This window comes from Arachis hypogaea, chromosome 11 (assembly GCF_003086295.3).
Source record: "Arachis hypogaea cultivar Tifrunner chromosome 11, arahy.Tifrunner.gnm2.J5K5, whole genome shotgun sequence".
Classification (NCBI taxonomy): domain Eukaryota; kingdom Viridiplantae; phylum Streptophyta; class Magnoliopsida; order Fabales; family Fabaceae; genus Arachis; species Arachis hypogaea.
In genome coordinates, this window is record NC_092046.1 from 115,149,752 (window position 1) to 115,164,579 (window position 14,828).

A 14,828-nucleotide genomic window follows, 5' to 3' on the forward strand; every position below is an offset into this window, starting at 1 on the left:
GGCCATTTGTGGAGTTGAACGCCAGTTTCTATGCCAGTTTGGGCGTTCAACTCTGGTTTTGGATCCTTTTCTGGCGCTGGACGCCAGATTTGGGAGAAGGCTGGCGTTGAACGCCAGTTTACGTCGTCAATTCTTGGCCAAAGTATGGACTATTAATATTGCTGGAAACCCTGGATGTCTACTTTCCAACGCAATTGGAAGCGCGCCATTTCGAGTTCTGTAGCTCCAGAAAATCCACTTTGAGTGCAGGGAGGTCAGAATCCAACAGCATCAGCAGTCCTTTTTCAACCTCTGAATCTGATTTCTGCTCAAGTCCCTCAATTTCAGCCAGAAAATACCTGAAATCACAGAAAAACACACAAACTCATAGTAAAGTCCAGAAATGTGAATTTAACATAAAAACTAATGAAACATCCCTAAAAGTAACTAGATCCTACTAAAAACATACTAAAAACAATGTCAAAAAGCGTATAAATTATCCGTGATGACGGATAATTTATACGCTTTTGACATTGTTTTAGTATGTTTTAGTAGGATCTAGTTACTTTTAGGGATGTTTCATTAGTTTTATGTTAAATTCACATTTCTGGACTTTACTATGAGTTTGTGTGTTTTTCTGTGATTTCAGGTATTTTCTGGCTGAAATTGAGGACTTGAGCAGAAATCAGATTCAGAGGTTGAAAAGGACTGCTGATGCTGTTGGATTCTGACCTCCTGCACTCAAAGTGATTTCTGGAGCTACAGAACTCGAAATGGCGCGCTTCAATTGCGTTGGAAGTAGACATCCAGGCTTTCCAGCAATATATAATAGTCCATACTTTGGCCAAGAATTGACGACGTAAACTGGCGTTCAACACCAGCCTTCTGCCCAAATCTGGCGTCCAGCGCCAGAAAAGGATCCAAAACCAGAGTTGACGCCCAAACTGGCACAGAAACTGGCGTTCAACTCCACAATGGCCTCTGCACGTGCAACACTTAGCTCAGCCAACACACACCAAGTGGCCCGGAAGTGGATTATACATCAATACTTACTCATGTAACCTAGTAGCAGTTTATTATAAATAGGACCTCACATTGTATTAGCATCTTGGTCTCAGTTTATTCCATAGTCATCTTAGGAACTATTGATCACGTTTAGGGCTGGCCATCTCGCATGCTGGACTTCACTTATGATTTCAACGGTAGATTCTACACTCCATAGATTAAGGTGGAGCTCTGCTGTCCTCAAAGATTAATGCAGTACTACTGTTTCTATTCAATTCATCTTATTCGCTTCTAGATATCCATTCGCACCCAAGAACGTGATGAAGGTGATGATTAAGTGTGACGCTCATCACCATTCTCCTATGAACGCGTGCCTGACAAACACTTCTGTTCTACATGAATAGCTAGAATGAGTATCTCTTAGATCTCCTAACCAGAATCTCGTGGCGTAAGCTAGAATGATGCGCATTCAGAGAATCCGGAAAGTCTAAACTTGTCTGTGGTATTCCGAGTAGGATTCAATGATGAATGACTGTGACGAGCTTCAACTCGCGATTGTTGGCGTAGTGACAGACGCAAGGAGGGTGAATCCATTCCAGCATGATCGAGAACGCAGATGAATAGCGTGCCGTGACAGGTGCGTGAGCATTTATTCACTGAGAGGAATGTAGCACTGACAACGTGATGCCCTTCATAAAGCCAGCCATGAAAGGAGTAGACTGATTGGATGAAGATAGCAGAAAGCAGAGGTTAGAATGAAAAGCATCTCATCGCTTATCTGAAATTCCTATCAATGATTACATAAGTATCTCTATCCCTATTTTATATATATAATATTCCGCTCATCACAACACCAACTTAAACTGTTGCTTGTCCTCAAGCAACTAGACAAATAAATAGAAGACTAATAGGTTGAGAAGCAATAATATCTCAGAGTTTTGATTGAAGCTCAGATTCTGATTAGATGAGCGGACTAGTAGCTTTTGCTTCTGAACAGTTTGGCATCTCACTTATCCATTGAAGCTCAGAGTGATTGGCATCTATAGGAACTCAGAATTCAGATAGTGTTATTGATTCTCTTAGTTCAGTGTGATGATTCTTGAACACAGCTTCTTTATGAGTCTTGGCCGTGGCCCTAAGCACTTTGTTTTCCAGTATTACTACCGGATACATAAATGCCACAAACACATAACTGGGTGAACCTTTTCAGATTGTGACTCAGCTTTGCTAAAGTCCCCAATTAGAGGTGTCCAGAGTTCTTAAGCACACTCTTTTTTTGCTTTGGACCTTGACTTTAACCGCTCAATCTCAAGTTTTCACTTGACACCTGCACGCCACAAGCACATGGTTAGGGACAGCTTGGTTTAGCCGCTTAGACCAGGATTTCAGTCCTTTAGGCCCTCCTATCCACTGATGCTCAAAGCCTTGGGATCCTTTTTAATTGCCCTTGCCTTTTGGTTTTAAGGGTTATTGGCTTTTTCTGCTTGCTTTTTTTTTTTTCTGCAAGCTTTGTTCTTTGCTGCTTTTTCTTGCTTCAAGAATCATTTTTATGATTTTTCAGATTATCAATAACATGTCTCATGTTCATTATTCTTTCAAGAGCCAACATATTTAACAGTCTTAAACAACAAATTCAAAAGACATATGCACTGTTCAAGCATTCATTCAGAAGACAGAAAGCATTGCCACCACATTTAACCAATTAGAATTTGTTTTATTTAAACTCGAAATTTTATTGCTTCTTATTCAAAAGATCTACTATTTTATTCATGTTTAATGATGATGAGAAAAATAAACTATAGCTTAATTGGAGATAAAATCAAATAGATACTAATTACTATTATATGACTTCTAAGGTAAACTTTTTATAAGGACACTGTCACAGAGTTAAGGCAGAAATTGGAAATTAACAACCTTTATTCTGGGGTATGGGAGTTCCTCTGATCCTTGGGAGGCTTGGTATCACAGAAGACTTTTGGCGCTTCAGTTCCCTTAAGTCACGTCCCTGCTCCTCTTGTTCTTTAAGCATATGGGTCAGCATTTGACTGTGTTCCTTCTGTTGTTTTATTATTTGCTCCATAGCTTCCTGTATCTTGGTGACAGACGTCTCAAGATATTCCCAATATTCCGCTTGAGGAATCTCTGGGAGGAATTCCTGTGCTCTCTTCTTGATATGTTCCTCCTATGCTTGTTGTCTCTCCATTGATGCTTTGGTGATTGACTTTTCAATTAGGATATATTCAGTTATTCCCATCTTGACTCCAGCGTCCTTGCAGAGCAGAGAAATCACGCTTGGATAAGCCAACCTGGCCTCTCTTGAATTTTTGTTAGCAATCTTATAGAGCTCTGTTGAAATCAGCTGATGAACCTCCACTTCTTTTCCCATCATGATGCAATGAATCATCACTGCTCTTTTAACTGTGACTTCAGAACGGTTGCTGGTGGGCAACAGAGAATGCCCAATGAAGTCCAGCCATCCTCTGGCAACTGGTTTGAGATCCTCCCTCTTGAGTTGATTTGGGATGCCCTTTGTGTTGGTGGTCCACCTGGCTCCAGGGATACAGATGTCCTCTAGAATCTTATCCAGGCCAATGTCTGCTCTCATCATCCTCCTGTTGAAGGAGTCTGGATCATCCTTTAGCTGCGGTAGCTTTAATATCTCTCTGATCTTGTCAGGGGTGGTATGAACAATCTTTCCCCTGACCATGGTCCGAAATTCGTAGCAGGCTGTTTCAGATAGTCTTTGCTTGTCAGTCTGCCACATATTAGCATAGAACTCCTGGACCATGTTCCTTCCTACTTTCGTTTCAGGATTAGCTAGGACTTCCCAGTTCCTGATTCGAATTTGCTCCTGGATCTCCGGATATTCATCTTCTTTCAGATCGAATCTCACTTCCGGGATCATTGATCTCAGACCCATTACTTTAAGATAATGGTCTGAATGTTCTTTAGATAAGAACTTCCCTTGATTCCAAAGTAGTTTTGGAACGCTCTCTTTCTTGCCTCTTGGAGTGGATTGTTTTCCTTTGGGAGCCATGATCTTAGTGATCTCGGATAAACACACCAAACTTAGAGGTTTGCTTGTCCTCAAGCAAAAGAAAAGAAAGGAGAGGGATAGAAGGAGATCGAGGTGCACTTGTTGATGGAGGAGGGGGGAGGCCGAACCCAATTTAAAGGGGTGGAGTGGTGGATTTTCGAAAAATTGGAAGAGATAAGATAAAAAGATTGAGTTGAAAAAGATAAGATAGAAGATATAGTTTGATTTTGAAAAGATAAATATGGGTTTTTGAAAAAGATAATATGAAAAAGATATTGAAAAGATTTTAGGGTGAAAAAGATAGATTTGTTTTTGGAAAAGATTTGAAAAGAGTTGGATTGATTTTGCAAAGAGGGTGTGCGCTTATGAATTAAGATACATTTGATATTCTGAGGGTAGGATTTTTAGAAATCAGGGTTCTTGACATGTTTATGTAAATAAAATCATGTATTGAATCATAAAATTATAAATTAGAATGGAAATACGTGTGGGATTACTGGATTTGGCTCCTCCCTGTCCTCCTGGCGTTTGAACGCCCAAACACTGCCTGTTTTGGGCGTTCAGCGCCCAAATGCTGATCTCCTGGGCGTTCAGCGCCCAGTTGCTGCCATTCCTGGCGTTCAACGCCCAGTGGGTGGCCATTTCTGGCGTTGAACGCCCAAATGCTACCATTACTGGCGTTCAGCGCCCAGTGGATGCCCATTTTGGGCGCTGAACGCCCAAAATGCCCCTTTACTGGCGTTTTCTTGCCATTGAGCTCTTTTACTCTGTTTTGTGTGCCGAGGTCTTCTGTAAATGATTATTTACCTTGTTGTCAATGAACTCTATATAAAAAATAAAGATAGAAATAGGGCAAAATGCTTAGAGGATTGTTGCCCCATGGCTGGGTTGCCTCCCAGCAAGCGCTTCTTTATTGTCTTTAGCTGGACCTTGCTGAGCTTTTAATCTAGCTTCAGCCTTGAGCATTCTTGCTCAGTGTTGCCTTCAAGATAATGCTTGATTCTCTGTCCATTGACAATGAACTTCTTATCAGAATCAATATCTTGAAGCTCCACATAACCATATGGTGACACACTTGTAATCACGTATGGTCCCCTCCACCGGGATTTCAGTTTCCTGGGGAATAGCCTGAGTCTAGAGTTAAACAACAGGACCTTCTGTCCTGGTTCAAAGATTCTAGATGACAGCTTTCTGTCATGCCATTTTTTTATTTTTCTTTATAAAGCTTGGCATTTTCGAAAGCTGTGAATCTGAATTCCTCTAGCTCATTTAGCTGGAGCAATCGTTTTTCTCCTGCTAATTTGGCATCTAAGTTTAGGAATCTGGTTGCCCAGTAGGCCTTATGTTCCAGTTCCACGGGCAAGTGGCATGCCTTACCATACACGAGCTGGTATGGAGAGGTCCCTATAGGGGTCTTGAATGCTGTTCTGTAAGCCCACAGAGCATCATCCAAGCTCCTTGCCCAATCCTTTCTACGGGTATTTACTGTCCGTTCCAGGATTCTCTTTAATTCTCTGTTAGAGACTTCAGCCTGCCCATTGGTTTGTGGATGATATGGAGTGGCCACCTTGTGGCGAATTCCATACCGAACCATGGCAGAGTAAAGCTGTTTATTGCAGAAGTGAGTGCCCCCATCACTGATTAACACTCTAGGGACACCAAACCTGCTAAAGATATGTTTCTGGAGGAACTTCAGCACTGTTTTAGTATCATTGGTGGGTGTGGCAATAGCCTCAACCCATTTTGATACATAGTCAACTGCCACCAGAATATAAGTGTTTGAGTATGATGGTGGAAAAGGTCCCATGAAGTCAATTCCCCATACATCAAACAACTCTATTTCCATGATTCCTTGTTGAGGCATGGCGTAACCATGAGGTAGATTACCAGCTCTTTGGCAACTGTCACAATTACGTACAAACTCTCGGGAATCTTTATAGAGTGTGGGCCAATAGAAGCCACATTGGAGGACCTTGGTGGCTGTTCACTCACCTCCGAAATGGCCTCCATATTGAGATCCGTGGCAATGCCATAGGATTCTCTGTGCTTCCTCTCTGGGGACACACCTACGGATAATTTCGTCTGCACATCTCTTAAAGAGATAGGGTTCATCCCACAAGTAGTACTTTGCATCAGTAACTAATTTTTTCTTTTGTATTCTATTGTACTCCTTGGGTATGAACCTTGCAGCTTTATAGTTTGCAATATCGGCAAACCATGGTGCTTCCTGAATGGCAAATAGATGCTCATCAGGGAACGTCTCAGAGATCTCAAGAAAGGGGAGGGACGTCCCTTTCACTGGCTCTATCCGGGACAGATGATCAGCCACTTGGTTCTCTGTCCCTTTTCTGTCTCTTATTTCTATATCAAACTCTTGCAGAAGCAATACCCATCTGATGAGCCTGGGTTTTGAATCCTGCTTTGTGAGTAGATATTTAAGAGCAGCATGGTCAGTATACACAATCACTTTTGATCCTACTAAGTATGATCTGAACTTGTCAATGGCGTAAACCACTGCAAGTAGTTCTTTTTCTGTGGTTGTGTAATTTTTCTGGGCATCATTTAGAACGTGACTGGCATAATAAATGACATGCAGAAGCTTGTCATGCCTCTGTCCCAATACTGCACCAATGGCATGATCACTGGCATCACACATTAACTCAAATGGCAATGTCCAGTCCGGTGCAGAAATGACTGGTGCTGTGACCAGCTTAGCTTTCAGCGTTTCAAACGCCTGCAGGCATGCTGTGTCAAACACAAATGGCGTGTCAGCAGCTAGCAGATTGCTTAGAGGTTTTGCGATTTTTGAAAAATCCTTTATAAACCTCCTATAGAATCCTGCATGCCCCAGAAAGCTTCTGATTGCCTTAACATTGGCAGGTGGTGGTAATTTTTCAATTACCTCTATTTTTGCTTGATCCACCTCTATTCCCTTGTTTGAGATTTTATGCCCAAGAACAATTCCTTCAGTCACCATGAAGTGACACTTTTCCCAGTTTAAAACTAGGTTGGTTTCTTGGCATCTTTTCAAAACAAGTTTCAGGTGATCAAGACAGGAGCTGAATGAGTCTCCATATACTGAGAAGTCATCCATGAAGACTTCCAGAAATTTTTCCACCATATCAGAGAAAATAGAGAGCATGCATCTCTGGAAGGTTGCAGGTGCATTGCATAGCCCAAAGGGCATCCTTTTATAAGCAAACACTCCGGATGGACATGTGAATGCTGTTTTCTCTTGATCCTGGGGATCTACTGCAATCTGGTTATAGCCTGAGTAGCCATCCAAAAAGCAGTAATAATCATGACCTGCTAGTCTCTCTAGCATCTGGTCTATGAATGGAAAAGGAAAATGATCCTTTCTGGTGGCTGTATTGAGCCTTCTGTAGTCAATACACATGCGCCACCCTGTAACTGTTCTTGTAGGAACCAGTTCATTTTTTTCATTATGAATCACTGTCATGCCTCCCTTTTTTGGGACGACTTGAACAGGGCTCACCCAGGGGCTATCAGAAATGGGATAAATAATCACAGCCTCTAGTAATTTGGTGACCTCTTTCTGCACCACTTCCTTCATGGCTGGATTTAGCCGCCTCTGTGGTTGAACCACTGGTTTGGCATTATCCTCCAGTAGGATTTTGTGCATGCATCTAGCTGGGCTTATGCCCTTAAGGTCACCTATGGACCACCCAAGAGCTGTCTTGTGTGTCCTTAGCACTTGAATAAGTGCTTCCTCTTCCTGTGAATTTAAAGCAGAGCTTATGATCACTGGAAAGGTGTCACCTTCTCCTAGAAATGCATATTTCAAGGATGGTGGTAGTGGCTTGAGCTCTGGTTTAGGAGGTTTTTCCTCTTTCAGAAGAAAGTTCAGAGGCTCTTTCATGTCCCCTGAATCCTCCAAATCAGGCTGAACATCTTTAAAGATGTCTTCCAACTCTGATTCGAGACTCTCAGCCATGTTGATCTCTTCTACCAAAGAGTCAATAAGGTCAACTTTCATGCAGTCTGTTGATGTGTCTGGATGCTGCATGGCTTTGACAGCGTTCAACTTGAACTCGTCATCGTTGACTCTCAGGGTTATTTCCCCCTGTTGGACGTCAATGAGGGATCGTCCAGTTGCTAGGAAGGGTCTTCCTAGAATGAGAGTGGCACTCTTGTGCTCCTCCATTTCCAGCACAACAAAGTCAGTGGGAAAGGCGAATGGCCCAACTCTGACAATCATGTCCTCAATCACGCCTGATGGGTATTTAGTGGAACCATCAGCAAGTTGGAGACATATCCGGGTTGGTTTAACTTCTTCAGTTAAGCCAAGCTTCCTGATAGTGGATGCAGGTATTAGGTTGATGCTTGCCCCAAGATCGCATAAGGCTGTCTTGGTGCAATCACCTTCCAATATGCATGGTATCAGAAAACTCCCAGGGTCTTTAAGCTTTTCAGGAAAGCTTTTCAGAATGACTGCACTGCATTCTTCAGTGAGGAGAACTCTTTCTGTTTCTCTCCACTCCTTTTTATGACTCAAGATCTCTTTCATGAACTTGGCATAAGAAGGTATTTGCTCAAGTGCCTCTGCAAAAGGAATCTTTATTTCAAGAGTCCTTAGATAATCTGCAAAGCGAGCAAATTGCTTATCCTGCTCCTCTTTCCGGAGTTTTTGAGGATAAGGTATCTTGGCTTTATATTCCTCAACCTTAGTGGTTAAAGAAGCCTTTTTAGAGGGGTTGTTATCAGCACTTGTGTGTGTCTGATCCCTCACTGGCAATTGAGTACCAGAGTCAGAAGCTAGAGTGACGTTAGACGCCAACTCACTGTCTGTTCCTGGCGCCTGAACGCCAGAAATGTGCCCATTTTGGGCGTTCAACGCTGGATTAGGCCCCCTTTGGGCGTTCAACGCCAGATTCTTGCCCATTTCTGGCGTTGAACGCCAATCCTGCCTTGTTTCTGGTGCTGAACGCCAGTTTTGGGCATGGTCTGGGCGTTCAGCGCCAGCCTTCCACCCATTTTCTGACGTTTTAGTGCCAGAATTATTTTTCCCTGGGCTCTTACTGTCCTCAGGGGAATCTTTGGTGGGTCGCTCATTTCTTGAATTTTTGATGCCTTGAGGTGGGGTATTTAATGTTTTCCCACTTCTTAATTGAACTGCTTGGCATTCTTCTGCTATTTGCTTTGATAGCTGCTGCTTTGTTTGCTTAAACTGTTCGTCCATATGTATATTAGCTATCCTTGTCTCATGTAACCTGTCTTTGAATTCAGCTAGCTGTTTTGTTAGAAAATCTAATTGCTGATTGAATTCAGCAGCTTGTTTTACAGTACTGAATTCAGCAGTTACTGTTTCAACCTCTTCATTCATGGAAGGGTTGCTGCTTAGATACAGATGCTGATTCCTGGCAACTGTATCAATGAGCTCTTGAGCTTCTTCAATTGTCTTTCTCATATGGATAGATCCACCAGCTGAGTAATCTAAAGACATCTGAGCTCCTTTTGCAAGCCCATAGTAGAAGATGTCTAACTGAACCCACTCTGAAAACATTTCAGAGGGGCATTTTCGTAGCATCTCTCTGTATCTCTCCCAGGCATCATAAAGAGATTCATTATCTCCTTGTTTAAAGCCTTGGATGTCCAGCCTTAGCTGTGTCATCCTTTTTGGAGGGAAATATTGATTCAGGAATTTTTCTGTCAGCTGTTTCCATGTTCTTATGCTGGCCTTAGGTTGGTTATTTAACCACCTCTTGGCTTGATCTTTTACAGCAAATGGAAACAGTAATAGTCTGTAGACATCCTGATCTATTTCCTTATCATGTACTGTGTCAGTAATTTGCAAAAATTGTGCCAGAAACTCTGTAGGTTCTTCCTGTGGAAGACCGGAATACTGGCAACTTTGCTGCACCATGATAATGAGCTGAGGATTCAACTCAAAGCTACTAACTCCAATGGAGGGTATGCATATGCTACTCCCATATGAAGCAGTAGAGGGGTTAGAATATGACCCCAGAGTCCTCCTGGACTGTTCATTTCCACTTATGTCCATGATGGATATATGGATATAACTTGGACTGATTTATCTTTTTATTTATTTTATTTTATAAGAAGTAAATACTTAAATAAAATAAAATAACTAAAAAGAATTTGAATTTTGAAAAAAAAAAATTTTTTTTTCCGTAAAAAAAATTTTAAAAATAATTAGTTAAAAAAAGGAAATTTTTGAAAAAGAGGGAAGATATTTTCGAAAATTAGAGAGAGGGAGAGTTAGTTAGGTAGTTTTGAAAAAGTTAAGAAACAAACAAAAAGTTAGTTAGTTAGTTGAAGCAAATTTTGAAAAGATAAGAAGTTAGGAAGTTAGAAGAGATATTTTGAAAAGATATTTTTGAATTTAGTGAGGAGAGAGAAAAACAATAAGATAGTACAAGATTTAAAATTTTTAGATCTAATGCTCCTTGTTTTCGAAAATTTTGGAGGGAAAACACCAAGGAACACCAAACTTAAAAATTTTAAGATCAAGACACAAGGAAACTCAAGAACACTTTGAAAACTCACAAGAACACAAGAACATGAAGGAAGAACACCAAACTTAAAATTTTTAGAAAACCAAATCAAAATTTTCGAAAATCAAAGGGAAATCAACAAGAAAACACCAAACTTAAAGTTTGGCACAAGATTTAATAGAAAAAATATTTTTGAAAAAGAAGGTTTTGAAAAGAGTATAAAAGATTCTAACCCAATTACCAAGAACACAGATTAACGCTCTAGCCAAATGAGTTATGGGACCTTCAAAAATTTTAAGAAAGATTATTTTTGAAAACACCAAACTTAAAGTTTGGCACAGGATTTAATAGAAAAATTATTTTTGAAAAAGGTTTTAAAAAAAAATATGATAGCCAATTATCATGAACATAAACACCACGTTCTAAATAACTGAGCTATAAGTTTAAAGTATTTTAACAATGGATAAATAATAAAAGACTCTAAACCAAAAAAAAAGAAAGATTTTTCCTAATCTAAGCAACAAAATAATCTGTCAGTTGTTCAAACACGAACAATCCCCGGCAACGGCGCCAAAAACTTGGTGCACGAAATTGTGATCTCCAGGCTCGAACAATCCTGGTAATGGCTCCAAAGCTTGGTGCTCTGATCTTAATTCATAATTGTCACAACTTCGATACAACTAACCAGCAAGTGCACTGGGTCGTCCAAGTAATACCTTACGTGAGTAAGGGTCGAATCCCACGGAGATTGTTGGTATGAAGCAAGCTATGGTCACCTTGTAAATCTCAGTCAGGCAGATATAAAGTGATAATGGTGTTTTCGAATTTAATATAATAAAATAGGGATAGAGATACTTATGTAATTCATTGGTAGGAATTTCAGATAAGCGAATGGAGATGCTTTTCGTTCCTCTAAACCTCTGCTTTCCTGCTATCTTCATCCAATCAGTCTTACTCCTTTCCATGGCTGGCTTTATGTGATACATCACCACTGTCAATGGCTACTTTCGGTCATCTCACGGGAAAATGATCCAATGCCCTGTCACGACACGGCTAATCGTCTGGAGGCATCACCCTTGTCAATGGCTTCATCTTATCCTCTCAGTGAATAATATGCTCACGCACCTTGTCACGGCGCGGCTATTCATCTGTCGGTTCTCGATCATGCCGGAATAGGATTTACTATCCTTTTGCGTCTGTCACTAACGCCCTGCAATCGCGAGTTTGAAGCTCGTCACAGTCATTCAATCATTGAATCCTACTCGGAATACCACAGACAAGGTTTAGACTTTCCGGATTCTCTTGAATGCCGCCATCATTCTAGCTTACGCCACGAAGATTCTGGTTAGGAGATCTAAGAGATACTCATTCTAGCTTAATTCATGTAGAACAGAAGTGTTTGTCAGGCATGCGTTCATAAGGGGGAAGGATGATGAGCGTCACACATAATCATCACCTTCATCACGTTCTTGGGTGCGAATGGATATCTTAGAAGCGAAATAAGATGAATTGAATAGAAAACAGTAGTACTTTGCATTAATCTTTGAGGAACAGCAGAGCTCCACACCTTAATCTATGGAGTGTAGAAACTCTACCGTTAAAAATACATAAGTGAAGGTCCAGGCATGGCCGAGATGGCCAGCCCCCAAAACGTGATCAAAGGATCATAAGGTAATCCAAAGATGCCTAATACAATAGTAAGAGGTCCTATTTATAATAAACTAGCTACTAGGGTTTACATGAGTAAGTATTTGATGTATAAATCCACTTCTGGGGCCCACTTGGTGTGTGTTTGGGCTGAGCTTAAGTGTTGCACGTGCAGAGGCCATTTGTGGAGTTGAACGCCAGTTTTTGTGCCAGTTTGGGCGTTCAACTCTGGTTTTGGATCCTTTTCTGGCGCTGGACGCCAGATTTGGGCAGAAGGCTGGCGTTGAACGCCAGTTTACGTCGTCAATTCTTGGCCAAAGTATGGACTATTATATATTTCTGGAAAGCCCTGGATGTCTACTTTCCAACGCAATTGGAAGCGCGCCATTTCAAGTTTTGTAGCTCCAGAAAATCCACTTTGAGTGCAGGGAGGTCAGAATCCAACAGCATCAGCAGTCCTTTTTCAACCTCTGAATCTGATTTCTGCTCAAGTCCCTCAATTTCAGCCAGAAAATACCTGAAATCACAGAAAAACACACAAACTCATAGTAAAGTCCAGAAATGTGAATTTAACACAAAATCTATTAAAAACATCCCTAAAAGTAACTAGATCCTACTAAAAACATACTAAAAACAATGTCAAAAAGCGTATAAATTATCCGCTCATCAACGCTCATCATCATTCTCACTTATGAACGCGTGCCTGATAAACACTTCCGTTCTACATGCAACCAAGCTAGAATGAGTATCTCTTGGATATCTAATACAGGGGACCGAGTCCGAGTTATTAGTATCTTCGTGATATAAGTTAGAACCCATGGATGGCTATTCCTGAGATCCGGAAAGTCTAAACCTTGTCTGTGGTATTCCGAGTAGGATCTGGGAAGGGATGGCTGTGACGAACTTCAAACTCGCGAGTGCTGGGCGTAGTGACAAACGCAAAAGGAGGGTGAATCCTATTCCAGTATGATCGAGAACCTCAGATGATTAGCCGTGCCGTGACAGAGCATTTGGACCTTTTTCACAAGAGGATGGGATGTAGCCATTGACAACGGTGATGCCCTTACAGAAAGCTTGCCATGGAAAGGAGTAGGAATGATTGGATGAAGACAGCAGGAAAGCAGAGGTTCAGAGGAACGAAAGCATCTCTATACGCTTATCTGAAATTCTCACCAATGAATTACATAAGTATTTCTATCTTTATTTTCTGTTTATTTATTATTATTTTCGAAAACTCCATAACCATTTGATATCCGCCTGACTGAGATTAACAAGGTGACCATAGCTTGCTTCATACCAACAATCTCCGTGGGATCGACCCTTACTCACGTAAGGTTTTATTACTTGGACGACCCAGTGCACTTGCTGGTTAGTTGTATCGAAGTTGTGAACGAAAAACGATTTATTAAGACGTGCGTACTGAGTTTTTGGCGCCGTTGCCTGAGATCACAATTTCGTGCACCAGTTTCACAGGCAATCAGAGTCCTATCATGTATTTTCCTGCCCTTCACAGAAGCACTCTGAGTCTCTCCTACTAAACCTGGCATAACTGTTCGCATCCTCCGAACCAACACCTTGAAAATGACCTTATACATACAGCCCACCATACTAATTGGCCGGAGATCTTTTATTTCTTTTTCTCCAACGAACTTCGGCGCTAACGCCACCCAAGTGACATTCGAATCCTCAAGTAGCATAGATGACTGGAAAAAACCCATCACAACTTCAGTGAACTCCCTTCCCACTTCTTCCCAACACTTCTTAATGAAATTCATATTGTACCCATCGCTGCCAGGTGCCTTAGTTGACTCACAATCCCAAATTGCATCCTTTATTTCTTCAAACGACGGCATCAACTCTAACTCTGCTGCCTCTACCTCACTTAACTGTTTTACCAGCCCACCCCAGAATCCTATATCAGGCGATGTCTTCTGATGGTGCAAGTCCTTATAGAAGTCTCGTATAGAAACCTTAATCCTATCTTGATTCCTTACTAACCTTCCGTTTATAAGTAAGGTGTTAATTTGATTGTTCCTTCTTCGAGCTAAAGCTAAATTGTGAAAGTACCGAGTGTTTTTGTCCATCTCCTTTGCATGCCTAGACTGTGACATCTGCTTCCAATGTAGCTCCTTTCTAATATACCATTTCTTACAAGAACTCACAAGCGCATTTCTTCTTGCTTCTATGGTCCCATCATACATGCTGTTACTCACCAAATCGTCTATTTTCTTGATCTCTTCCTCAAATTGTCTGATCCCCAAATCCATGTTTCCAGAATTCTCCATATGCCATCTGTCCAGTGGAATCGTCAAAGCCTTTAACTTGTCCATAAATTATACCTCACCTAAACTCCTCCATCCCTCTTTTACCATTCTTAAGAATCCCTCGTGAGTAAACTAGGAATCCAGGCTTCGAAAAGGTCTCGGCCCCCTCTTCCCCTTGTGACATCCAGAATAAGTGGACAATGGTCTGACAGACCTCTAAGCCCTTTTCTTTGCCTAGTTTCAGGAAACTCCTCTACCCACTCTACACTGACTAGAATCCTATCAATGCGACTGCACGACTGACCCCTGAACCATGTGAACATACGATTAGTTAATGCTAGGTCCACTAACTCCATATCCTGAATCCATGATTTAAATTCTACTGCAGACACTGGCAAGGAAGTAGCTCCTTTCCTTTCC

General features: G+C 41.3%; 1 protein-coding gene across 1 annotated transcript; it reads right to left on the reverse strand.

Annotated features, from left to right (window-relative positions):
• Positions 1-13,632: 13,632 nt before the first annotated feature.
• Positions 13,633-14,474, reverse strand: LOC112721660 (uncharacterized). The gene is made up of 2 exons (XM_025772705.1): positions 13,859-14,474; positions 13,633-13,718 (listed from the first exon to the last, which is right to left on the reverse strand). The coding sequence occupies exons 1-2, from the start codon at positions 14,472-14,474 to the stop codon at positions 13,633-13,635; spliced, it is 702 nt and encodes a 233-aa protein (XP_025628490.1).
• Positions 14,475-14,828: the final 354 nt, after the last annotated feature.